This window comes from Misgurnus anguillicaudatus, chromosome 24 (assembly GCF_027580225.2).
Source record: "Misgurnus anguillicaudatus chromosome 24, ASM2758022v2, whole genome shotgun sequence".
Classification (NCBI taxonomy): domain Eukaryota; kingdom Metazoa; phylum Chordata; class Actinopteri; order Cypriniformes; family Cobitidae; genus Misgurnus; species Misgurnus anguillicaudatus.
The window spans coordinates 10,336,029-10,363,267 of NC_073360.2; the positions used below are offsets into that span (position 1 = coordinate 10,336,029).

Here is a 27,239-nt window from a genome sequence, read left to right on the forward strand (position 1 = left end):
CGGATGACATATCGAAACTACGCCCCAGTGTTTACAAGTGTGGAGAAAGAGGACCGTTCAGACGTTGTTGTATGTGGAATGATACTAATTAATGTCTTTGTGTCAGTTTATTGTTTAAAATGGTTCACAAATGTGCGTTTCATATGTGTGACACGTGACCTTTCAAAGTCATTATGCAATTACACAGCCGGAGGAAGAAGAGAAGTTGTTGTTTAAAAGTGCTTCTTTTTTATTTTTCTTGACATAAATGACAATCTTTCACTAGATAAGACCCTTATGCCACCTTTGAAATCATTTAGAGTCCTTTGAAGCTGTGTTATAATTGCAATTTTAAACTGCATTAAAACTGTTAAGTATTAAGTGTTGGGGTCCATTAAAGTCCATTAAAATGAGAAAAATCCCGGAATGTTTTCCTCAAAAAACACAATTTCCTCTCGACCGAACAAAGAAAGACATCAACATCTCGGACGACATGGTGGCGAGTAAATTAACTGGATTTTTTTTGATTGACTAATCCTTTAATTAAATAAATGAATGTTTAAGCATCTTTTATAAACATGCTTTAGAAAAATCTATTATTGGTGTGTATCTTGAGATAAACCATTGGTACTGGCATATTTTAAGATCTGTCAGTACAAGTTTTTTTTTTTTTTTAGTTAAGACAACTCAAACGTGTGTTTTAGTCTAGGACTAGCCTTGTATGTTAAACCTGGAGGATTGTTACAACCAGCATGTGCATTTTGTGGCTTTGAAATGAAAATTCTGTCATCTATTAATCACCTACATGTTGTTCTTCACCTATACGAGTTTCTTTATTCTGTTAAACAAAAATGAAGATATTTCATTATATATAATGATGTAAAACCCACAGTTAATGGCATTCATTGATTTGCATAAGATTTATTTTTCCTACTATGGAAGTATATGGGTGCCATCCACTGTGCGGTTACCATAATTTAGCAAAATATCTTCTTTTTGGGGAGTGAACTTTAAGATGTGCATGGTTGTGATGTCACTGATAAAGCTAGATTAGTCAGGTCTTTCCATATGTATGATGCAATAAGAAACGGCCAGCAGGTTGCGACTGTGGTGCCCTTGAGCAAGTCACCTTAACCCCAATTGCTCCCCAGGGGCTGTAGGGATAGCTGCTTACTGCTCCAGGTGTGTGTGTATGTATTACTCACTGGGATGAATTACAGTAATTCATTTTTCTTTACAGCGGTACTCAATACAACTTTTGAAAGTCAAACTTCCATAGTTTGTTTAGTTCCGCCACTACTGACTGTAAATTTCAATGAAACTCAAAGACCTTCCCTGCATCACATTATGCATCCAAATATTCATTAGATTCAAGGTTTCCGACACCCCTTGCACAAAAGGAGAGCAGGGTCAACAGCTGAGATTTGGATAAGTAATGAAAAACCAATAAGTGTCTCAAAAACCCTTGTGTCCACAAATTCAGCCTCAGCCGTGGATAGCAAAACTTAAATTCACAAATTACACAATGCTTGAGTTGTTTCCGAGAAGTAACTGAAATAGCAAAGAGATGGAGCATATGTGAAAGTGTAAAAGATAGCGCCTTTAAATTTAGTGCTTCCTGCTGATCATGAGTGTATGGGCTTCCTGCCAAAACTCAAATATGCAAGAAGATTAACTTCATTAATCCTCTTCATAGTGCCTCTTAAATCAGATTGGCAGGGGTGAGATTTTGACCACTGCATCTGTCTAATTTATCAAATTAATATATAATAACAAAACAGAATCAATTTACATTAGGAGTGATGCTATAATTTATTTTAGAAAATATAAAATACAGAATTTTGGGATAAAATTTTTCATTTCACTCACTAAACTGAAACCACAAATATCTTCATAGTTACAACCTTCATAGTTCTCTATCATAATGGACGCATGCTATGATCATGTATGCATGTGAGTTCTCTAATAAGAATCTCAACATACTTTATTAATCTGTTTTGGAGTTTGTTAATCCTCTAAAGACAGATTTACTATAACTGGAGTGTTGATCTTTGATAGTCTGATTCATTTAGCTAATGTCTTCTACAGGACACTTGTATGTGTTACTATAAGTAGATTGTGTACATGCCAGGCTCATGTAGATCAGAGATCAGGGTCACGCATTGTTTAGTAGTCTAAACAGGACAAAAAACGACAAAATATTGAATTTCTTTTGAATGGACACAGTGTACAATTATTCTGATAGAATATTAAATGCAATGACTTACAGTGAATCATTACATATAAATGTACATTCATTGTATTTTATGTTAACATTCTTTAAATTAATGTTTACAAAAAGGTAAAGTAAATAGCAACAGCAGGTTTTCCTTATACCTTAAAGGTGCAGTGCGTAGATTTTGTGTCATTTTTGAAATATCATTATCGCGAAACACTATGTTTTTGAAAGGTTAGTCAAAAAACAGGTACACCTTACTAAAGGGTTATACACTCTTAAAATGCTGGGTTGTTTTCAACCCAGTGTTGGGTCAAAAAAGGACAAACCCAACTTGATGGGTTGTTTCAACCTGTTGTTGGGTTAATTTTGCCCAGCATTGGGTTATTTTTGTTAGCTAATGCATTAATAAAGCAATAAGCCCCAAGAAGCAGTGGGTTACCAGTAGGGTGGCCATTCGTGCCAGTTCTGCCGGACTCGGGTGCGTTCTCCAGAAGTCGCTTTGGTCGACCGCATACGTCATCAAGGTTTAATATTTCAGGTTCAATTTCAGAAAAGCAACTGTTACATTTCAAGGTAAGAATGAAACTACAATGATTGTACGTCTTAAAAGAAATAAATCTTAATTTTCTAATGTATTTTAACTGAAATGTGAGAACCTCGATGACGTATGCGGTCGAGCAACGCGACTTCCGGAGAACGCACCCGAAAACATGTTCGGGACGTGTCCGGCGGAACTGGCACGAATGGCCACCCTAGTCACCAGTGCATTTTATAACAGCTAAGGGGCGTTGTTAAAAACAGCTAAAACCCCCTTAGCTGTTATGAAATGCACTGTAACCCCACTGGTTTGCGGGGTTTATTGCTTTTATAAAACTGTTACTTCATATGCATAACGTTAGCAGGATTTCATGAAATAAAACACAAATAAGTTGTAATTATATTATATTACTCTTCCGCCAAATAAAGTAGCTCCTCAGAATCAAGTGTTACTGAAACAGAGCGCAGTTCACAACCAACACAGATGCAGCAAAGACACAATGAAAATATGATTAAAGACTGTGGTGTTTATTTTATAAATCAACATTTATCTAATTTATACATTAACATTTATATCATGAAACTGTTGAAGTGATAATCAAATATGGAAGCATGCTTAACTTTAACTCTTTCCCCGTCAGCGTTTTTTTTTTAAGTTGCCACCCAGTTTTAGTTTAATGGCTTCCAGAAAAATGATCTTCTTTAAATAAACATAAAATATATCAAATGAAAGAACAGATGCTTCGCTTTTTTTAAAAAAGTTTCATTCTACCTTCATTTGTTCTCTTATCACCTCTCAAATTTCAGCTAAAAGCGGAGATAATTAAATTTTTGTAAAGAACTTTTGTAAGAGATCAGATTCAGAGCCATGAACAGTATTAGACAATGTTTTTAGTGTTGAGTGAATGCGTCAGTGTTTAAGTTGGGTAAGATCGCCATCTAGTGGATAATAGCGGAAATATGAATTTGAGGTAGCAACTCCTCAGAGAACTTTTTCTCTTTATTGACGAGATGACTCAACAATATTTATTGACATTAATCTGGATATCGCCATTAATTGTAGAAAAATTAAAAATATGATTAAAGACTGTGGTGTTTATTTTCATAAATCAGTATGTAGCAACAGTGACGCAGTGATACTTATGTAATGCGGTCTGAACAGTGAGGTTACCGGGGTATTTTATCACGGCTTAGAACGTGTTTCAACCAATCAGAATGAAGAACCAGAACTGCCTGTTTTATAATTAACGTTAACAAATAGAAGTGTATTGTAAAATATTTTTGTAAAGTGTTATCAAACTTTTTGTACTATTAATACAGAACATGTAGAGATTTTGTACAGGCAACTCTCAACAAATAACTATTTATAGTTTCCAAATGTTTGTACCTTCAAATTTAGCCGAGGCGTACCATAAATATCTTCTTAATCCTAGTTAAATTTCACACAGTTCTCTACTGAACTCGTAAGGGTTTCCCCAGATATCTACTTGTTCCTCACAAATGACGATTGACACTAAGACCAGACGTCTGACTTTCCTCTCTGACGCCGTGTACCAGCCAAAAAAGCTCTTTAATTCTTAGAAGAGGTTGCCAGTTATCCAATTAAAGGGTTATCTCTTCATTTAGTCGCCTGATCTTTAGCTTTAAGCCCCGTGTTGTCCTCTAGAGTCAATCCCAATGCAGTGTTGAACAACAGACGCTTGATAGACACAGATACTGTCTCTGAGAAAACATCTCCAGGTTCTTTGAGGAGTTATGGGTGCTCATGGATCCTGCCTGGATGAGGTCTTGGCTGAAGATATGCATCACTGGTATAACAAGTTCATGAGGGAATCACCGTCTGGTCTCATCACACTCTTTGAACTGAAGACCATGCTTCAGATGCAGGGCATGACTGAGGAGGCCAACAGTTATGTGGACCAAGTGTTTGTCACCTTTGACATGGATGGGGTGAGAGAAACTCTTTATGATCAATTTATTGTTTGTATATTTAGGCATTATGCACAATGATCTTTGCAGGCATCAAGACTTCATTAAATCATAATGTAATAATGAACAAATATAACCTTGATATGTTAATATTGACTGAGTGAGGTCATGACAAAGATTAAAATGAAAATGAAATCAAACTTTGACGTTCCAAATCTTATCATTAGATTATGAGATTATAGCCTAAATATGGTCACAATATTTTGTTTATTATTATTTATGTCTAATTGTCATCTTTTAATGTTTTTCTCCACCAGGATGGGTATATAGATTTTGTGGAATATATCGCAGCTGTAAGTCTTTTATTGAAAGGAGAGATAAATCAGAAACTGAAGTGGTACTTCAAACTCTTTGATCAGGATGGAAACGGCAAGATTGACAGAGATGAAATGGAGACCATATTCAAAGTAAAGCAACCATTTTGCTTTTTCACAGTAATCTGTTTGCTCCGGTGTCTTGTCAAAGGTTACTTTTTAAATAGCTTGCTGGAGTAGAGATTAGTCTTGGGAAAGTCTTGCATGTAATCCTAACCTAAATCCATCATTGCCCTTTGCGTATACCTGCCTCATTTACAAAATGCAGTTTGTATATTACATAACCTGCCAAATACAGATGAATATAGATCCAATCTACTGTATATGACAAATCAAGGATGTGATCTTCTGCACTTTGTGTTTAATATACCTGCTATTTCAAAATCTCAAATCTGTATAAAAGTACATTTTTATCTTATATTCAGATAGTAACTATTGAGACAGAAAGTCATAGTTATTATATTCTTTTTACTGTATTAAGATAATATTATTTCTAGCATCTGGTGTCCTGGCATTACTACAGTAGGCTATATCTTCAAGATAACATTTAATGGAACAGGTCACCCTTATGAAAACATTTTGATGATTATTTTTCCACCTTTATTCTAAACCTGTATTTTTAACTTTATCCAACACAATAGGTACTTTTACATGCAACCAAATAATCTATTTGTAATCGTATTGATGGCTCAATTAAGGTCAATCGGATGCAAATTTGGATCGTATTGAAAGGGGTGGGGTAGTCCGATCAGTGATCTGATCATCAGGAGAAAAGTATGCATGTAAATGGGTGAATCGTAGTATTGTCTCAATCGGATGCAAAATTAGCTTTTGCACATGCGCAGAACAATTTGGCTTAAGTTTACGTCTTATATTTACCCTTTTATTTACATCTTGTCACAGAAACATGCAATAGCAAGGCAATGGCAACACACATTATTAAGTAATTTTCTCAAAATATAAATTAAAAATTACCCCATTTCTCAGAGATCCCCAAACGATTTGTGTGAAGCCGTTCAACGACTCAGTCTGCCTAAACCCCACCTTTCAGTAGCCTACTCCGCTCTGATTGGTCAACTGACAGAGTCTCAGCACAGACCACAGATCAGTGGCAAAGACCAACAAAAGTGCAACATGTATTGACCTAGTGCTAACATGATTTACTGAGAAGACATTATCATCATCAATACACATCATTCATCATTAATCCAAGCAATAAAAACAACGATAGAAACTAACAATTTTACACTTATTTAAGCATTTATGTAAACTAACCGGGTCGTAGCAAAACCGTAAGTGCAGCATGCGCTAGCCGCTTGCTAACGTGACTCTCTGACAATATATTAAAAGTTTAAACAACAACATCATTCATCATTAATTCAAACAATAAAAACTACGACAGAAACTAACATTTTACACTCATTTAAGCAAGTATGTAAGCTAACCAGGTCATAGCAAAAAATGTAAACACTTAAGTTTGTGCAAATGCATTAGCCGCTTGTTAACTTGACTCTCTGACAGTATATTAAGAGTTTAAACAACAACATCATTCATCATTAATTCAAGCAATACAAACTACGATAGAAACTAACATTTTACACTCATTTAAGCATTTATGTAAGCTAACCGGGCCATAGCAAAACCGTAAGTGTAGCATGCGTTAGCCGCTTGCTAACGTGACTCTCTGACAGTATATTAAGAGTTTAAACAACAACATCATTCATCATTAATCCAAGCAATACAAACTACGATAGAAACTATCATTTAAGCAAGTATGCAAGCTAACCAGGTCATAGCAAAACCGTAAGTGCAGCATGCGTTAGCCGCTTGCTAACGTCACTCTCTGACAGTATATTAAGAGTTTAAACAATGACATCATTCATCATTAATCCAAGCAATAAAAACAACGACAGAAACTAACATTTTACACTCATTTAAGTATGTAAGCTAACCGAACCATAGCAAAAAAAAGGAAAAACTTAAGTTAGTGCACATGCGTTAGCCGCTTGCTAACGTGCCTCTCTGACAGTAAATTAAGAGTTTAAACAATGACATCAATACACATCATTCATCATTAATCCAAGTTATAAAAATGACGACAGACATTAACATTTTTACACTCATTTAAGCAAGTATGTAGCTATAATCGTACTTACTGGTTGTGGTTAGGAGACGCATGTTGTTCCAAATAAACTGGGTATATCTTCATCCTTTGGTAGTTTGATGCTTTTGTGCTAGTTTTGAATGTCCACTATTATTTGATATGCAAATCTGGCAACCCTGGCTGTGTGCTTGTGCAGACGTCTGGTTCAGATTATATTGGATGTACATGTAAACAAATATTTTAATCAGATTGCAAGTTTAGGGTGCATGTAAACTGTAAAGTCGTAACCTTCAATCGTATTAAATTCAGTCAGATTGACAAAATTTTGTGCATGTAAACATAGCCAATGCTGTTGTTGATGTTCAGCAGAATGTTTTCTCTCTCTTTAAAGCTGTAAAGCTTGGGGATTGTCAAGGTCCGAAGAAATGACTAAAAGCATAATAAAGTTAATCCATTTAACTTTACATACAACAATAACTTTGTCAAAAATTTTAAAGACTGAAAATTTGCCAGTTTAATATTCCACTCTTAAAAAAAGTTGCTAAAAAAGCAAATAATTTTTAACATCTGCAGAACCTTTAAGCTTCACCAAAAGTTCTTTGTAGTGAAAAACTCTCTACAGATTATAAGGTATGAAAGAAATGCTTCTTTTGAAAACCTTTGACTTAAATAGTTCCTTGGAGAACCAGAAACAGTTCTTCTACTATGGCATCGCTGTGAAGAGCCATTTAAAAACTTTTTTAGAGTTAAAAAGTGTAATAAAATTTGTTGTGTTGTAATATTATTGGTACAGATGCGAATGTGAATATCATTTTAAAGACACAGTGGTGTCAAAACATTTCATTAATATTTTAAAGGGCACCTATTATGCAAAACCCAATTTTGGACATAAATGTGTGTTGACAATAACCATTTTCTTTATTTTGAATCCCCATTAAACAAAAGCAGTCTCATTAGACATGCTGTTTTCATTCTCTTGTTAATGTGATGTCACACAAACAAATCTCCACCCACGGCCACTGACTGCTTAATTTTACCAAAGCTTTTCGAAATGCTATAACAAATGATCTGTGGGGTATTCTGAGCTGAAACTTCAGACACATTTTAGGCAAACTTGAGATCTTGTAAAAATGGGCATAATGTTTTGAAAATTCATTAAATTAAACTTAACATTTTTGAGCTTGACAGACCCTGGTCACTATTTATTCTTTATATGGAAAGAAGTAGCATTTATTTTTTGCTACATTTATCACTTTCATGTTTATGTAAACCAGAAAAGAAACAGGTCAGTTAATAGTGAATAAATGATAAATGAATATTTTAATTTTTAGGGGAAACTATCATGAAGTCTTAGTGCGTGGACAGGGCATAGTCCCAGATTAAAATGCATGTTTGAGCTGCCATAACTTAAAAAGACCTTGTAACATATCTTAACATATATCAATGCCATTGTTTTAGCTCAAGTTGCACACCAGTATTGTTTTTTGCAAGGTATATACTTAAATGTCCTAATACAACTAAGGCACGGTGCTGGATTAATCTAAACCCTGTCCCTTAAAGTCTAATTCTATTTATTTATCTTCATTCAGGCCATCCAGGACATCACCCGCAGTTATGACATCACTCCAGATGATATTGTCAATCTGATCTATGAGAGAATTGATGTCAACAATGAAGGTGAGAACTACCACATATCATAAAAAAAAGCCATATGGCAGAATTTTGTGTTTAATCTTAAAGTGTTTCTGAAAATAAATATCCTGTACGTTTAAAAAAAAACAGCTTTTATATAACAAAAAGTCAGAATACGACTTGTTTTGAAAAGCGTGTGACTATGACATCCTAGTAACGTGAAAGACGCCTCTGCAGGAGAAACAACATGCAATTCCACACATGCAGAGACGGGACATTAAGACTTTTTACATATGCAACACTGTTAACCAATAATAGCAGTGGGCGGCTACTTACAAGTCTTCCATGTGACACCCACAAAAACAGATTATTACATTTTTCTTATTAGGCCTATTTAGTTTTTAGGTAAAAAATATTTCTAACGCTATAACTGGATCACATAGAACTAATATTATGACCCCTTTTAACCATTTACATTATAATAATTTTTCTCTGTAGTTCAATTATTAGGATTGAATTGATACAGTTTTAGCAAAATACAGTACCAGCTCAAAATCACTGCTCCATTAACAGGTAATGTATATTCTTAAGATCTTGACATACAGTATGCGAGATATATCATAATGAGATATGGGAGTTAGAGAGCCTTCAGCTTACTGTATTAGGTTTCTGATATTGACTTGAATGACCGTATGTTATTAATGAATTTGGCAGGTGAGTTGACATTGGAGGAGTTCATCACAGGAGCTAAAGAACATCCGGATATCATGGAGATGCTTACCAAAATGATGGACCTTACACACGTCCTGGAGATTATAGTCAATGGACAGAAAAAAAAAGAAATTGACTAATGTGTCATGATTCATCTCCTTGCCATGAAAAGATGACCGCACGGTGGCTTTAAAGCAAAGCTAAAAGTTACTTTCAGAATTTGAGAGGTGGACATGAGCAATGAACCTATATCTGTGCCTCTGTTGGTTTAATGAGGGGAGATCTTTGTCCTGTACCTCTTTTTACCTGGCGACACCAACTGTATGCCAATGTCATTTACACTGGTAGAAACAACAGAAGAGGAGACAAACTTTGATTTATGGATTATTCATATTCTGGGGTATGATTTTATTCATTTTCATGCATCAAAAGTATTTAGACACTAAAGCCACACTTACAAATTAATGAATGCCATTGCATTACATAAAACATTAAACAAATGCTAATTATTTTCACAAAAGCAAGAAAAAAAACACAAACTTGTGCATGCAAAAAACACTGGAAAACAGGCCAATCTCAACATAACACTGACTGTGACGTTGCCCCCATACACATTAATTACAATGTTGTTACAATGCTATAAACAAAGTTGTGACTGCTGAGTTAGCGCTATATGCTAGTTAATGCTATATGCTAGTGTTTAGGCTGAAGTTCTACTATTGACTTTACAATTACGTATTGCAGGTCCTTATTGAAAAAACACAAACTTACCACTCAGAAACATCCAAAATCTGAATCTTTATCTGATACAGGCCCAAACATAAGGTCTGCTCTAAGAAACCAATCAGAGCATGTAAATGCATGCAAATGAACAATTTAACAGATCATTACAATGCATTCTTTGGCACCTTTAAAAGTGTTTTCCACACAAGATTTTATGAAAGTTCATTGTTTTTCATGTGCTTTCCCCCCAAAATGCACTGACATTCATATATTCTAAGTGTTGCTTAAGTGTCCTTTTGTGTCCTCTGTATATGAAGGTGCCAGTCAGTGTTAAGAATATAATTGTACAGTTTTTTTTGTACAGAATCAATCTTCATATTGACTTTAAATATTCTGTGCAAAATGTAATATAGATTCAAATAAAGATTGTAAACATTTGCTGCTTTCACTCCATCTTCTTATTTTTGATTAAATAAGCCTCATTTTATGGTAATGAAATGATGTGAGCATATAGGCCAGGCCTGTCATTTTAATAGTTAAGTTATTGGTATAGTAATAGCACCCTGTATTTAACCAACCCGGTCCTATGTTTGATTCACACACCGTTTAAACATTTGGTTATATTTACAGATTGACAATTTTCTCTTTTTTGTTTTATTAAATAAATGCATTATTATATGTTGGCCACTAATAGAAAAAAAAGAATGCTTTTGCTTGTTCCTGTTATTTTGAAATCAAAATTAAAGGCTGCCACCTTGTGGCAAGAATTATTATAACAGTGTTTAAACATCAAAAACCCTAGCAAACCAAATTTGAAATAAATTGCATGGCCTCTGGTCCTTATGTCTGTTCGCATCAAGGTCATCTATGTATATGCCGGTGTTCTCATAAAATGGAAATAACAAGAACATTTTGACATTTAAGTTGGTTAACCAAATTTTGTAATCTCTGTCAAGTAAACTGTCTTTAGAAATAATGTCCCTCACCATAATGCAACTTGCCAAAGCTAGCTGGTAAGTAGTTTAATAGCTGTCATGTAAAATTTGGCCTACTGAGTTTACTTGCAGAGAACAGTGCCTGGCAAATGAATTTATTGGTTTCATTGAGAGGTGATGTTAATGGAGCCTAAAATGTTTTTTAGCTCTTTTAAATGTTATACTTATATTTACATCACAATGCTACATAAATATTTATTTTATCCAGATCAGTGATTATTCATCTCAATGGCAATAGATCAGCTGGCAATTTCTCTGAATTTGAATTCTCTGAATGTCTTTCTTATTTTGTTATCGAAGCTTAAATTTCATCATTCTTTATTGTATACAATGCTTTTCTGCAGGGAGTGCAATTACTTTTGGGTTTGAGATTAATGTTATCTATACATTTTAGGACTGGGCATAGATTAATCTAGATTAATCTCATACAAAAGAAAAGTAATTTTTTGCATAAAATATGAGTTTGTGGTGTGTGTAAATATTATGTATAGGGCAGGCTATTTAAAAACACACACATAGGCCCTGTCCCAAATGGCGCACTTCATGTGGACTTTCGGTCTCGTGGCCTTAAATTGCGCGTTCTCGCTTAGTCTACGAGTCCGTAGGGTGTCCCATCTGTCATTTTTATGCTTTGAAGTGTGCTCATCAGCGCCTCCTTTGCTCCCTTGATGCGGTCTTCAGCGAAGCCCGCACTGCAGCAGGCTTCGCGCACTTTACCAACCCAGAAGTCCTTGCGAAAAGGCAATCAGACCAATCAGACGACGGAAGGGAGGAGTTCACACTGACGGGCAACTTCTCTACCTATTTCCGGTGTGATGCTCGAGTCTGTCCCAAAATACGACTCCGGTGCACCCACGTGGACTCGCATCAAGGGTCCCTAAAGTCTGGACTACGTGATGTCATCAAAGTGTGGACTCTGAGGAGGACTACAAGTCCGGAGTGTGCCATTTGGGACAGGGCCATAGACGGTTTCATCGGACGCACGTGATACACGGATTCCGAACCTTACTTCCGGTTTCTTTTTTTTTAATGGTCTGACTAGTTGTTAAACTGGTCTCTTGAACACATGCCTCGTCGAAAATAACATATGTATTGGTTTCCTAGGTAATCTATGTGTTGTTTTTTTGCTTGTTATATAAATAAATACGTTTAAAGTACTAATGTGGTTATTTATTATTAGCGGAGTTTACCGGAAGTTACGTGCGGAGTGCGACAGCCGCTTGTTTTATCATTGCTGCGTCCGAAAACTCAAGGCAGTGACTCGTTGCCTCGCTGCCTCATGAGGAAATGACTTCGGAGGCATGAAGGTAGCTCAGAGAAGGACTTCCGGCAAGATGGCGGCTCGGGCAAGCACCGCGTTTTAAGCTCTTGCTCATTTGCCCCGAAATGTAACTAAAGTTTTAAAGTGATTGAGTGTACGGCTGTATATAAAGTATTTTGAACATTTTGTTAACCGACTGATACACTATAAGTTCCAAGTTTAAGGTATACGCGAAGTTATTTTGCCGAAATGCCGAACGGGAAGGCCGAATCTAAATCAGCCGCTAACGGTACACCAGCCCATGCCAACATGGATCATGATTACACGCCGATGGATGCTACAACTAGTAGCAGGACGAAAAGGAAAGTTTCCCCTGGTACACCAACTGAAAGTACAGCTCCTCCTTCTAAAGTTAAGTCGTCACAAGATTCATTTGATGTTCCAAACGCGTCTCTTGTTGAAGCTATAGAAAAGCTAACCTTTAAAATTGACAGCTTTGGTGACCAGTTAAGAGAAAACTCAGTCATGGTTGCTAGCATCACCAAACTAGTGGAACTGAATGCCACTGAGATCAAAGAATGCAAAGACAAGATACAAGCTGTGGAAAAAGAAGTGCCTCGTATTGTAAAGGAAAACAAGGAGCTGAAAGAAAGAGTCAATGAGTTGGAACGTTACAGGAGACGCTGGAACCTTAAAATTCATGGCCTGAAAGAAAAAGACGACGAAAATATCAGAGTCGTTGTCATGAGAATCCTGTCCAAATTAGCACCGCAATGGGAGACGTCCATGGAATCGATTGTTGATTCTGTTCACCGCATAGGGAGAAAAGAAGAAGGGAGAGACCGACAAACAATCATCCAGTTCACCATGCGATTCCACCGGGATTCCTTCTGGAAGCTGTCCAAAAACTCTAGGATTTGCAAAGACTTGGGTATTCACTTCAAACAGGACTTTTCTAAAGCTGACAGAGAAGCTCGTGCAGCGGCATGGCCGAAAATGGAGCAAGCCAGGGCGGCTGGACAGAACGTGTTCTACAAGGGACATGTGGGCTATATCAACGGTAAAATGGTTACTCTGGATTAGACAGAGCTTTGTGCCAGAGCATGTCTTTATCTTCTCACAGGTTTGAGATTTATACCTTTAAAAGATTTTGGTTAATATGTTTTAACCGTATCAACGTTCTAATTTGTTTGCTCTCTTGTAGTGTAAAGGGTTGTTATTACTTTACGGAGATCTCGTTTAAAGAGGTTAAATAGATACTTTAAGTGATTTAAATATGATACGGTTAGTTCAATGGAAGCACATTTAAGTTCTTATATAATTCCACTTTAATACTTTAAAGTCATAAAGCTTAAGAGGGGAAAAAGTGGAGAGAAGTTCGTTCATTAAAAGAAACGAATGTTTGTTATAAGCAATTAATTACACTCTATTGTTTGAAAGGGGCTTTGCAATAGTCTTAATTCTAGGAAGCTAACTTTCCTATTCTATCTTATTGGTCTTATTGTTTTTGTTTTTTTTCTATATGTTTTCTTGTAGTCAAATGTTCTCTTATGTTTCACTTAACACTAGGGGTCTAAGAGATTTTGTTAAAAGGAAATCAATCTTCCTTTTTTGTAAAAATGAAAGAGCACAATGCTTTCTTCTCCAGGAAACTCATTCTGTTGATCTTGATGAAAAATTTTGGTCTAATCAGTGGGGGGATAAAATAATTTTTTCTCATGGTTCTAATAGGTCAGCAGGTGTCGCTATACTGTTAAATAATTTTCCTGGGAAAATTTTAGCAACCGTTAGGGATACATGTGGTCATTGGTTAATTTGTGTATTTGAAATAGATAATCATTTTCTTATTTTGGGTAATATATACGGATATAATACTCTTAACCAAAACAAAATCTTAATTGATGAGATTACAAATGTTGTAAAGGATTTATGTCAAAGATATCCAACTGAAGACTTAATTTTTGGAGGAGACTTTAATATGGTGATGGACAATTGGCTTGATAGATGTCCTTCAAAATATTCAAGTCATCATTACAATCCCTTACTGCTTGGCTTTTGCAGTGTGTTTAAATTGACAGATATATGGCGCACACAAAACCCTACTAATCAAATCTTTACCTGGTTTAAACCCGATAGGTCAGTCAAATCCAGAATAGATTTTTGGTTAGTATCGGAGTTTAGATCTTGTCTGGAGTTAAGTTCCATAGTTTCGGCTGCACCTCTTACTGACCACTGTATGGTTAAACTGGTTCTTAAACCTGTAAATACATACCAGCGGACAAAAGGATACTGGAAATTTAACTCAAATCTTTTAAATAATGAACCTTTTTGTCAAGATGTTATAGCTACAATTTCTAACGTAATTGAAGATTCAAGCTTTACAACCTATAGTAAGAAATGGGAGTATATAAAATATAAGGTTCGTCAAATATCCATATTTTATGGTAAGTTATTAAGCAGGAATAGGAAAAAAAAAGAATTGGAAATTATTAAAGAAATAAACAGTATTTGTGTGAAACCCCTTTTAAGTGATGATGAAAAGCAAAAAATTATTCTCCTACAATCTTCGCTAGATAACATTTTTGTTGATAAAGCCAAAGGCGCATTTATTAGATCAAGGGCAAAGTGGATAGAGGAGGGGGAAAGGAGTTCAACATATTTTTGTAGATTGGAGAAAAAGAGGCAAGAGCGTATGAGTGTTAAAGCCCTACTCATTAATAATCAGGAATGTACGGATCCCAACAAGATTTCTAAAGAAATTTTTGAATTTTATAGTAAATTGTACTCTTCTTCTTATTCGGATACTGATACTGATGCTTTCTTTTATCATATTAAGGATTGGATCCCCAAAATAGATGAGAGTTTCAAAGATGTGTGTGATGCAGACATCAGTATGGATGAAGTTGAAAAAGCCATGAAATGTTTACCACTAGACAAATCACCTGGTTCAGATGGATTAACAAGTAACTTCTATAGACATTTCTGGGAGCATATAAAAGACCTAATTTTTCACATGATAAAAGAAATTTCTGAATTACACATTTTACCAACAACTATGAAGCAAGGAATTATTACTCTCATCCCCAAACCTGGGAAAAATCCAAAATTAATAGATAATCTTAGACCCATAACATTGCTTAATAATGACTATAAAATTTTAACTCACATTTATGCTAACCGATTAAAAACTGGTATTTCACAGATCATTTCAGAAACACAGTCAGGTTTCTTAAAAGGGCGTTCTATTCATAATAATATACGTCTGGTGCTTGATTTACTGGATTATAGTCATTTCATTGAAGATGATGGCTTTATTTTATTTTTAGATTTTTTTAAAGCTTTTGACACAATTGAACACACATTTATGTTTCGCACTTTAGAACTATTCGGTTTAGGTGACAATTTTATTAATATGGTCAAATTAATTTATAAAGATACTAATAGTACAGTAATACTACCAATGGGAACATCACCAAGATTTTCAGTTAACAAAGGAATCAAACAAGGTTGTCCTATCTCTCCCCTGCTCTTTATTGCCGCTGCAGAAATGTTATCCATTCTTATTAAAAATTTAGATTTTGAAAAATTGATAGTATTAGGAAAACCCTTAGTCATTAGCCAACTGGCTGACGACACAACCATTTTTATGAAAAACATAAACCAAATTCCAAAAATTCTTCAATCTATAGAGCTTTTCTCTAAAGCATCTGGGTTAAATCTAAATCTTAAAAAGTGTGAATTATTACCTATTCATAATTCCCCTCACTCATCCTTTTGCAATATTCCTATTAAAAACACTGTAAAATATTTGGGTATACACATTACAAAGGATTATAATTCACTTAGTACTCTTAATATCTGTGATAATTTAGTGAAGTGTAAATCTCTTTTGAATTTATGGTCTCAAAGGGATATTTCTATTATTGGTCGAATATTTCTAACAAAAATGGAATGTATCTCTAGACTTGTCTACCCTGCTTACTCACTTCCGTTCTCTAAGAATGAAATTAAAGCTATAAACCAAGCGATCTTTAATTTTATCTGGAAAGGTAAAACACACTACATTAGAAAAGGGAATTTGGTTAAAGACGTTGAAGAAGGAGGACTTAAAGCTATCGACATTGAATGCATCAATGCCACCATTAAGACCAATTGGTTAAGATCCTTTTTGAAAAATGAAAATAGTTTTTGGTTTTATATCCCTAGCCAAGTCTTTTTGAAATTAGGAGGTATTAATTTACTTCTTAGATGTGATTATGACCTTAAAAAACTCCCTGTTAAATTGTCAGTGTTCCATCAACAGGTTTTACTTTATTGGAAATTGATTTATAAGCATAATTTCAGTCCCCATAATGTCCCTCTGTGGAATTGTAGATATGTGGTATTTAGAAACAAGTCTATTTTCTATCAAAGTTGGTGGGAGAAAGGTATATGGTCGGTGATGCATATCCTCGATAATAGTGGTGTTATGTCTTTTGAAACTTTTTGTTCAAAGTATAATTTATATGATAAGAAACTATACGATAATATGATTAAAGCTATTCCACTATCTATATTTCAGATGTCTCAAACCCTTTCTCAAAGCGATGTAACCCCTGTCCTTCCTAAGCTTTTGGTAAATGGAGTTTCTCTCACTAACCTGATTTTACCAAACACGATTATTCGGGATGCTTTTGTCAAAGAATTATATCCTTTTTATTTGAGTAAACAGTTAATCTTTAAGTACTTTTCTAAAACTGAAATTAAAATTTTGAGAACTAAGTACTTTAAATTTCCACTTGCACCAAAAGCTAAGGAGGTTCACTTTAAAATTATCAATGGAATATATCCCTCCAGAGAATTTTTAAGTTCTCGATTTGGGCTTGAGGTTAACAATTGTTCTTTTTGTACTGATCAAATTGAGACAACAGATCATATTTTCTTTGACTGTATTTATGCCTGTGCCTTTTGGGAGGACTTTCATTATTGGTTGTTTCCTAAATTTGAAGACTTACCTGTATTAAATAAAGAAAATGTATTATTTGGTATTTTTATGAAAGATGGAACACATGACTTGGCAATCAATTCACTTATTATTCTTGGGAAATTTTTCATACATAAAAACAGATTTCAGAGAACAATTCCAAGGTTTCTAATATTTCATAAGGAATTGTGTAATTATTTCTCTTCATTAAAATTAATGAAGAAAAAATCTGCCGTGAATCTGTGTTATCTGGTAGAAACCCTTAATCTTACAGAAAACCCCTAGTGTCTTATTTTTATTTATTATTTATTTTATTTTTTGTCGTGTGTCCTTTTATTTAATGTTTACATTTTTGTACCATGCTTGATGCTTGTCTGCTGTGTAGAAAATTATTTGTTTTGTACCAAGCCTTTTTGGTTGTAAACTGACTTTGTTAAATAAAGTTTTGAAAAAAAAAAAAAAAAAAAAAAGGTAGCTCAGAGAAAGACTTTCGGACACACTTCTAAGGCAGCGTGTTTGAAATTTAAACAGAGAGCGCCTTTGTGATAACTAATCACATATTTGAAAACTACAATAGTAATTTTTCGCTAGAAATGCAATTAAAAGGTGTAAAAAGTGAAAATATACCTTTTATTTACACTAAATTGGTGGTCCAGTCGCGTCCTTGGCCGCCATTTTATTTTTTCGAACTCGACCGGACTCGACCAATCACATTCTTAATGTACGTCCGCGCATAGGTATCTCAGGAGACAGGAAGTAAACCAAACATTGAATTCGGACATGCCTTGATGCCTTGCTGCCTTGGAAAGCTGCCTCAGAAGGCAGCAATTTAGAGTTTTCGGACGCAGCCGTTGTTACTGCTGAAACCATAGATATGTATAAAGGCTAGATGGCTCGTCCGCGCTGCTGGCCAATGGAGTGCAACGTCCGCATTTTGGCGGCCATCTTAGGACAGGGCGCTCGCTCACTCGTAGCATTGAGTTTTAATGATGCAGGTACTTTTAAATGACCATAACTTGCTTAATTTTTTACCGATTTTCAAACGGCTTGGCCTGTTACAAACGTCAAAGATGTACCTATGACACTGCATACCTATACTAAAAATAAAAAATAAATTCATGAAACATGTTAAAGCATCCAGAATTATAGCCACGTTAATAACGTTTGTAAAAACCCAAACCGTTTGAAAATCGGTAGAAAATTGAGCAAGTTATGGTCATTTAAAAGTACCTGCACCATTAAACTCAATGCTACGAGTGAGCGAGCGCCCTGTCGTAAGATGGCCGCCAGGTGATGCCGTTAGGGACTCCGCCTTGAGCCATCTAGCCTTTATACATATCTATGGCTGAAACCGTCTATACATATATACATTTTAGAAATGTGTTATTTAAATGTCGTTTTTTATTTATATATAATTTAGAATATATAAAAATCTAAATAAATATACAAATGTAAATGTTTCCTAAATACATACGTGTGTGTGCGTGCGTATTTGTATTTATGTGGCAGGAGGGGTCCTTAGCGGGGTGCACCAAATGCACACAAACTCAATTAAACGACTGTTGTAACAGTCAATATGAAATTTATTTCCGACTACGCCACTTTGGGATTTTAACCAAAGAACAAACAGTGCCCCCTAGAGGCACGCACAGGTTCAAATCGCCAGGAGTCAGAGACAGAAGTAAATAGTACAAAAATATTTTTATTGAGTTGTACAAATATTAAAAATATGGCCACTCATTACACATAACACACTTCTTTTGTGGGCAAGGAGCTGGGGCTTACCAACTGGGGCAGTCTCATATGCCAAAATTAAATCACTACAATCAGGTGAACATAGCACACACACACAGACTGGTGTCAGTGAGAAGCACAACACACGGTGAGGGACACACCACCACCACAATAGAGCCACTCGTCTGCACCCAGCGCCCAGATCCTGCCAAAACAAAGAGAGGTATTAAAATAAACAATAATGGCACTGAATGCAAGCGCTGTGTCTGGAATGAGCGCGGCAAGCAGAGAAAGTTTAAAGAAAAATAGTAAAGAAATAAAATAATAAACTTAGTGCAGCGCAAAAGACTGAATTGCACAAAATAAAGATTCTTACTAGACTAAATTAAGTCACAAAACATTACACAGCTTCAAATATATGTATGTGTAGGGAATAATGCAATGCCCAGTCTCTGAGTCTGCACAAATCAAATAAACAAAACCAAAAACTTTTATAGAAAATGTCCTTGACTTCACAACCAAATAATATGAATAATAGTAAAAGTAATAAGAAAAGAAATTGAATAAACAATTAACTTAGATTCAGATCAAATGAGTTAGAACACCAAAACAAATAAAGTTAAATGATTTATATATCAACCAAAGAAAAGAAAGAGTTTAACATGACAGGGAAACCCTGCTGAAAACAAAATTAGAAAAAGAACTTTCAGGCACTCAATACAGAGCCGCTTCAGCCTTGTTTAAGGAGAACGCGCAGTCGCGTTTCAGCACACACAGAAAACAAAACAGTAGAAACAAAATAGAAACAAAACAGAAACAAAACAGTAGAAAACAAAATAATAGAATCAAAACAGAAACAAAACAGGAACAAAACAGGAACAAAACAGGAACAAAACAGGAACAAAACAGGAACAAAACAGGAACAAAACAGGAACAAAACAGGAACAAAACAGGAACAAAACAGCAGCGCCCGCTGAGGCACAGAGCATCGAATATGCAACATGAAGCATGCAGCGCAGCGTATGGAATATGCAGCCCAAAGCAGGAAGTATGCAGCATGAAATATACAGCCTGCAACGCGGCACTTAGTAGTACGCAGCCATTGCCTTCACCTCGCGCCTACAAACACAAAGCAAGATGATGTTACGCTGCTCGTTCTTCTCCCTTAGCTTAAATACTCAAGCAGCCAGTGATACTCACAATTGAAAACACTGAGAGACGCTGGAGGTTAATCAGTTAGTGATCCCACCCCAAAAGAGCGCAGCACCAGCTAAGCAGAGACTAAATTACCCTTTAAATATAAAGCAGGCACGTCAGAGCACTAGCGATTTAAATCAAAACATTTTATACACACACGCCATTATACACACGGTACGCTCTCCTTACCGTCTCAATTGTCCACACTCGGTTCCTCATACAGCAAATAGACGTTTATAACAGTGGTTAGCAGCTTCAGCAGTCTCTACCAACTAGAAAATAGTCCATATTAGCTCCCCAATAAAGCTTGTTTTGAAGTGTCGTGAGACCAAACAGAATACACTCACCACAGATGTAAACAAACCACTCGAGCAAACAAGCGGCGGCGCGCTGATGACGTAACGGCCCCCTCAATGACGCACACTTACGATTGACGCGCTGCGCTTTTATACCTTAAAACTCACTACCCATTGGCTAAACCCTCACATTACAAAAATAGGAGGGGCACAAACCCATTCTGCCACATCTATGTATTTATATATACATACTAATTACACACAGCACAAACTCATATTTTATGCAACAAAAAAACTTTTATTTTGTATGAGATTAATACAAGCTCTAATACCAGCTCTAATACATTTATTGTGAGTTACCTTACTATTAAGTTTTGTTTTTATTACACTGAGCTTTACAAATCAGTCAGATTTGTTTTACTGGATGGCTAATGGTACAAGAAGAATATGCAAGACTATTTTATTTTTTATTATCAATAAATGACTGGGTAACACTTTACAATAAGGTTATATTAGTAAATGCATTAACTAACATGAACAAACATTGAACAATATAGTTAGTTGCATAAACTGCATGCAACCTTATTGTAAAGTGTTACTAATGACTGTCTTTTAATGGTTCACCAAACCAGTTATGCCATCTACCAGCCGGAGCTAAGTGCCAAACCAGTCAAACTTTGACCTCTTGCATTTGTCTGTCTAAAAGATATGTCCTCATTTTCCTTGAACCGATTACAGTTTTATTTCAACACAGAAATTGTGCAAATAGACTGAGCGCTGTTTCCACACAGTAATGATCTTGTACAGTCTGATTGTGTTTATGGCAGTACTAATACATGTGCAGTCTGTATTCATCAGAGCCAATCCAAACAGATACGACCTTAAAAGTTTGCACTGTAAATGATCAGATATTTAATCGCAAACCATCTTTGACTTTATTTATAATCTGTAAACACTGCAAAAACTTATATTTGAAAATAACAGGTGCTTATTGAAACAATTTAAGCTGCTCGACTGATCTGTGTTATTCATTTTTAAATAGCAAAAGCAGTACAATACTTTTTGCCATTGTCTGATGTAATATATGCTTTTTTTACAACGCACAAACATTTTGAGGTCAGTGTCCTTCAATAAACCGACTGCCAGAATGTCACGCTGTGAAGAAATAATCTTTTGGGAGCAGCAAGAGTGCCTAAGATAAAATCTACCTCCATACTCAAAGCCAGATCAGGCCAACATGTTGCATAACCGACCGGCCCACCAGGCAGGCTATATAAAGGCAGACTTTCTCACTGGACCTTCCACTGCATCCAGGTCCCGGCCACTACAACATCTTATCAAGCAACCATGCAGTCTGCCGATGCAAAGCTGAACAGAAACTCCTTGTTGCTGGCACTGAGGTGCTACATCACAGCAGTTCACAACATGGAGCAGACGGTCCTGCTTCCCAGCCTCCTTAGAGACGTGCCGTACGACGAAGATGACGATGATTTGCACTGCGAGGATGCTGAAAACAGCAGAGATCTGTATGAGTACTACCTACAGCTGAAAGCCATCAGGACCACTGTGGAGTGCGGGCTCATTCCTCACGATGACCCCAAGAGCCACGCAGCCCTGTACAAAGGCCTGGAGCCCCTGATGGAGGCCGATCCAGAGGTGCTGTTTCATTTCCATCTCAGAGGCCTGTTTACAGTCATGGCTAACCTCACGAAGAAGTCTCAGAGCCTGACGAAGAAATACTTGGGCATCATTGGGGTCAGCCGTTAGAAAACTGCCGCTGAAGATACACATCTTGAGGATTTTATCGGAAGCATGTATTTGGAAAGCTGTTAACATTTCAGGCACTTGCATTTTTGCACTTTATTCAACTGAAAATTGCTAAATAGTGTTCCTGTAGTACAATTGGTAGTGCATTGCGTTGGCAGTGCAAATGTCATGGGTTTAATCCCCAGGGAACACAGATACTAATAAAAATGAAGACTGAATTCACTGTAAGCTGCTTTGATGGAAATTGTCTGCCAGATGCATAAATGTAAAGAAATCCTATTCCTGTTGTTGTTGTAGTATTAATGTTGGCAGTAACTGTAAATGAAAATGTCAAGTCTGATAAAACTGCCTTTGCACATGTAAAATAAAATTACTAATTCATTCACAAACTCCTGCTTATGAACTTCTGTTAATAACAAAGCTTTAAAGTACATAATTGTGGATAATTTGCAGTCAATATATGACACAATAAAAGGAACATTCATGCCATAATGTAAGCTTAAAGGGATAGTTCACCAAAAATTGTCATTATTTACTCACTCTCATGTCGTTTGAACCATAGACGTTATATACGTAGACACCTCATGACGTGCTGGAACGTATCAAGCGTCGGCGCCATATTGGATGGGTCTCCTCACTATACGCTAGCATCAGAGTCAATGGGAGTTAACGGCAAGAAAGCCATACTATGGCCGTATTTTGTGCAGCTTACGGTTGCAATAACCGGCGAAATATTGATTCCAGATCACATGGGATTACATTTCACAAGTAAGATTGAACGATCATTTAGGTTATTTTACGTTATTATTTATAATATTATGTCAATGTTCAGCAGGAACTGGTACTCTCTCTCATGATCTCTCGCTGTTTTTTCTTCACATTTGAAGGTTTCCCAGTGAAGTTGCTATAAAACGGGAGGGTTTTGTTGTGACAGAGTCGTCAAAGCTCTGCAAAGAGCATAGAAGAACAAGAGGGGAAACTCGTTTTTAGCAACAGCCACTAGATGGCGCTTCAGTAGCGCGGCCGCTATTTGGAATGAAAATTCTCAAAGCCAATTCATTCATATTAAAATTAATTTAATACCTAATTACATAAAATACCTAATTACGTAAAAATTACATAAAAATTGTGTACTAAAGTGCTTTTTAAGTAAGAGTAAAAAAGTAGATGTTTAATGTACTTAAATATAAACCAAAAAATTGAAATTATGAAATGTAGTGGAGTAAAAATTATGATGCTTTGGAATATAAGTTTTCTAAAGAAAAACACAGATAAAAATACAGATACTTGAAAATTTACTTTCATGTAGAAAGTAAAATACTTAAGTAGTGTCTGCCTCTCTCTGTCAATATACCATACTTAAATAGCATAATACAAAGTATTTTAGCATGAAAGCAGTATTTTTCAATGTGTGACAGCGTCCTGTATCATAACTAAATATCTGCCGCTTATAACAACTCAAACCGTGTGAAAATCCGGTAAAAATTAGAGGAGTTATGATTATTCCTCATTAGAAATGAATGCAAGGGAGCGCACTGGAGACCCATCCAAGATGGCGGCAGCGCGATACGTCAGCTCCAATAGGCACCTCAGTCTACGTGGTGTCTACGTATATAATGTCTATGGTTTTAACCACCAAAGCCTTTGTTTTTCAGGACCAAATGCAGTTTTGAATTTTTTTTGCCTAAAACATATCAACTACAAGAAAGTAGAGCAGTAAATGTCTTTATGACACAAGTCATTAGGAGTTAATTAAAGGGGACATTTCATGAAAATCTGACTTTTTCCATGTTTAAGTGCTATAATTTGGTTCCCAGTGCTTCTATCAATCTAGAAAATGTGATAAAGATCAACCCAGTAACTTAGTTTTAGTAAACCATTCTCTGCAAACATGTAAAATAAATAGGTCATTGAAATTTGTCTCCCCCTGTGATGTCAGAAGGGGATAATACGCCCCTTAATCTACACTGCCATTAAGTACAGAGATGAGCTCATTTGCATTTTAAAGGACACACCCAAAAACGGCACATTTTTGCACACACCTACAAAGTGTCAATTTTAACATGTTATAATAAATTATCTATGTGGTATTTTGAGCTAAAACTTCACATATGTACTCTGGAGACACCAAAGATTTATTTAACATCTAAAAAAGTCTGGTGAAATGTCCCCTTTAACACTTTTGGGTCCTTTAGAACCTTGAAGAGATTTCTGGTTACGTTACAAACACCGAGGTGGTCACCAATCCACTCCCATTGTAACCCTAAAAAACACATTTCAAACAAAATCTGCAGTTGGGTTCTGAAGAACAACAAAAGACTTTGAGCGGTTGGTTTCCCAGACAGAGATTAGAAATATTACTTACTTAAAACATCACTGGTGTGCATTTTGAGGCAAAGGGCACTGATGTATTTTAAGATATGTCAGTGCCAGTTGTTTTCAGTTTGGACAGCTTTGAAATGTGTATTAGTCTAGGACTATTCCCGTTCCGGGAAAATTTACGGTTTACTTCAAATGACACGAGGGTCAGTATAATTTCATTTTTGGGTGAACTATCCCTTTATTCTGTATTTGTAAAATCACATTAATAAATGTAAGACTTTATAAAATCCAGAATGTGTAAAGATTGCAAAATTACTGCACCTACACAGAAATTGATTTACAGCAAGTCTTGAAATAACATCAATTTACAGAAAGAATTACATTTTGAAATATAAAAGTAAACCAAAAGCAAAACGAGTAATGTGGCCTTAATCATTATTGCATTAGACAGGATAAATGTGACCCAGCTAAAGTAAAGTTTTAGCGATGTACTGTTTTCAACATAAAATTATCCTGCATACAGAACATTCAGTGAAAATATAATCTTGATATCTTTAATATTGACTGAGTAAGGTCATGACTGAAATCAAACTTTGATGCTCCTGATCTCATCATTAGATTATGAGACTGTAATGTGGATTTCACAGACAGGGTCACATATTAGATCTTTTATTTGAAGTTTGTATGTTCTGATTTTAATTGTAGATTATCTGACCTATATTTCATAGGCTTGTTGTAAGATACCAATAGATTTGTGGCAAACAGATGTTTTTTTTTTTTTTTTTTGTGGAGCCGACCTTTATACTATACCATTACAAAATGATAATTTAAAACATTTCAAGTGTCAATCATCACAACATGTAAAGGGAAATGCTCACGATAAATGGAGAATACTGATGTTTTTTAAATAGTTTAATGAAACATTGAGGACAAAACATAAACCAATATAAGAGTATTTATAACAATTGTTGTAATGGATGTTGAACCAGATTTCAAAAAGTAATCTTCATATTTCTTCTTACAACCACATCCATTTAACGGATTGGATGAAATGGCTCCACAATTTCGGCGAATGTCTTTTTTTCTGGTTAAAAAAAGTGAAGTGAAAAAGTCAGGTGAAACACACTTTTTAAAATGTTATGTTCATGCTAACAAGACTTTCAAATTTCCAAACACTTTTACCTGGCTCTGGAAAGTTTTCAGGATGGTGCCTGATGTACTCATTCATATCCCTGTCCAGCCTGGCATATGTGTAATTTTCATATTTTGTCAGATGATATCCAATAAACCATCCAACAGTTATAAACAGTGCTTGACGGTGAACACCTATGAAATAAGAAGCAACTTACAACCTTTACCAAAAGACAACAAAATAATTAATACATAATATGAAGCTGAGCTGTAAAGTGACAGAAAAAACTGACATAATGCAAAGTGTTTCTGCACGTATAATACAAAGATAATCCAATGTTTTGAATATACATAATAATACTATTGTACACTGACAACGTAATGCATGGTTATCATAAACTATACATAAATTACCACGTTGTTTTTGTACAGTAACTCTATGTATTCGACCAGGGCAGCATTAACGTTAGCTTGTCAACATGCATTCACAATACAATCATATGAAGCTACAGATATTAGTATATTTTTACGAATGCAAGTAAGTTACTTCAGGTTTAGTTGAGCTCGTACCTGCTTTGAGTGCGGGCCTGCGGTTCAAATTGTTGTGGAACATCGCGGTCGCCCATCCGCACAGCCCGAGCCATACTGAGTTTCTGTTAACGAGCCCCGGAGGAGGCAGAACCTTCGCCTCGTCCGGCAGAAGACCCATGTTCCTAAATTATAAACACTTCCAAAGTCAGGACAAACCAGACAGTTAGCTGTCCATATCACCTCCTGAAGGAAACCAAGGGCAATGTTTAGCAGGAAGTGGAAATGGTCCGGTGGTGAACAAGTGAAATGCTTTCAAACGTTCCGGACAGCGCTTTGCATTTTGTCTGATTTGTATTTTCTGTTTTTTTTTTATTTAAATAATTTTGGGTAGAATAAGTAAAGATAAAATGAATTTTCAATAAAGTTTCAATTGATCATATGATTGCTGAACATAGATGGACATGCGCCAACAAATTGGATTTGTATAATATATGCAACCATCGGATTATAATTTGATAAGATTATAAAACCTTGAAAATATTGTCACACCCACCATTCACAAAACAATATTTTATTTGATTTTCTCGCGCAACTGACTTCCCTTGAGCCGTTTCTCAAACAGAAGGCTGCATCCTTCGGAGGTCGCATTTGAAGGCTGCATACGTCATCATAGCCTGATTTATTTAATTTCACTGAGCATTCGCAATCGCAAGTCATAAGCGTATACTTTCACTGTTCCTCTAGGAACATCTAGTTTTACTGTAATATTTTGGATGTAAATGTTTATTGAATCATATATATTTTTGGAAAGGTCTAAGCCTCTAAAATACTTATT

At 35.6% G+C, this 27,239-nt stretch overlaps 4 protein-coding genes and 1 long non-coding RNA gene across 5 annotated transcripts; 3 read left to right on the forward strand and 2 right to left on the reverse strand.

Moving 5' to 3' along the window:
• The first annotated feature begins 3,322 nt into the window (after positions 1–3,322).
• guca1c (guanylate cyclase activator 1C) lies at positions 3,323–9,963 on the forward strand. Its single transcript, XM_055195954.2, has 4 exons — positions 3,323–4,684; positions 4,981–5,130; positions 8,731–8,818; positions 9,488–9,963. Exons 1-4 carry the CDS (start codon positions 4,490–4,492, stop codon positions 9,622–9,624), a joined length of 570 nt encoding a protein of 189 aa, XP_055051929.1. The 5' UTR covers positions 3,323–4,489; the 3' UTR covers positions 9,625–9,963.
• Positions 9,964–12,526: 2,563 nt separating this feature from the next.
• LOC129423122 (uncharacterized) lies at positions 12,527–16,487 on the forward strand. Its single transcript, XM_055179281.2, has 2 exons — positions 12,527–13,523; positions 15,300–16,487. The coding sequence occupies exons 1-2, from the start codon at positions 12,713–12,715 to the stop codon at positions 15,320–15,322; spliced, it is 834 nt and encodes a 277-aa protein (XP_055035256.1). The 5' UTR covers positions 12,527–12,712; the 3' UTR covers positions 15,323–16,487.
• A 2,621-nt stretch (positions 16,488–19,108) lies between these two features.
• On the reverse strand, positions 19,109–20,835 carry LOC141361454 (uncharacterized). Its single transcript, XR_012367519.1, has 3 exons — positions 20,705–20,835; positions 20,547–20,629; positions 19,109–19,365 (listed from the first exon to the last, which is right to left on the reverse strand). It is a non-coding gene; the product is annotated as an uncharacterized lncRNA (long non-coding RNA).
• Positions 20,836–21,942: 1,107 nt separating this feature from the next.
• thrsp (thyroid hormone responsive) lies at positions 21,943–22,648 on the forward strand. The gene has a single exon (XM_055195955.2). The coding sequence runs from the start codon at positions 22,001–22,003 to the stop codon at positions 22,418–22,420; it is 420 nt and encodes a 139-aa protein (XP_055051930.1). The 5' UTR covers positions 21,943–22,000; the 3' UTR covers positions 22,421–22,648.
• A 2,991-nt stretch (positions 22,649–25,639) lies between these two features.
• On the reverse strand, positions 25,640–26,689 carry ndufc2 (NADH:ubiquinone oxidoreductase subunit C2). Its single transcript, XM_055195956.2, has 3 exons — positions 26,444–26,689; positions 25,925–26,068; positions 25,640–25,826 (listed from the first exon to the last, which is right to left on the reverse strand). Exons 1-3 carry the CDS (start codon positions 26,580–26,582, stop codon positions 25,777–25,779), a joined length of 333 nt encoding a protein of 110 aa, XP_055051931.1. The 5' UTR covers positions 26,583–26,689; the 3' UTR covers positions 25,640–25,776.
• Positions 26,690–27,239: the final 550 nt, after the last annotated feature.

Coding starts and splice junctions, on each gene's coding strand:
- guca1c (XM_055195954.2), top strand. CDS start 4,490: ATGGGTGCTCATGGATCCTGCCTGGATGAGGTCTTGGCTGAAGATATG. Junction 4,685..4,980: donor TCACCTTTGACATGGATGGG/GTGAGAGAAACT, acceptor TTTCTCCACCAG/GATGGGTATATAGATTTTGT. Junction 8,819..9,487: donor AATTGATGTCAACAATGAAG/GTGAGAACTACC, acceptor TGAATTTGGCAG/GTGAGTTGACATTGGAGGAG.
- LOC129423122 (XM_055179281.2), top strand. CDS start 12,713: ATGCCGAACGGGAAGGCCGAATCTAAATCAGCCGCTAACGGTACACCA. Junction 13,524..15,299: donor ACATGTGGGCTATATCAACG/GTAAAATGGTTA, acceptor TATCATATTAAG/GATTGGATCCCCAAAATAGA.
- thrsp (XM_055195955.2), top strand. CDS start 22,001: ATGCAGTCTGCCGATGCAAAGCTGAACAGAAACTCCTTGTTGCTGGCA.
- ndufc2 (XM_055195956.2), bottom strand. CDS start 26,582: ATGGGTCTTCTGCCGGACGAGGCGAAGGTTCTGCCTCCTCCGGGGCTC. Junction 26,069..26,443: donor CAGGCCCGCACTCAAAGCAG/GTACGAGCTCAA, acceptor CTTATTTCATAG/GTGTTCACCGTCAAGCACTG. Junction 25,827..25,924: donor TGAAAACTTTCCAGAGCCAG/GTAAAAGTGTTT, acceptor TTTTTTAACCAG/AAAAAAAGACATTCGCCGAA.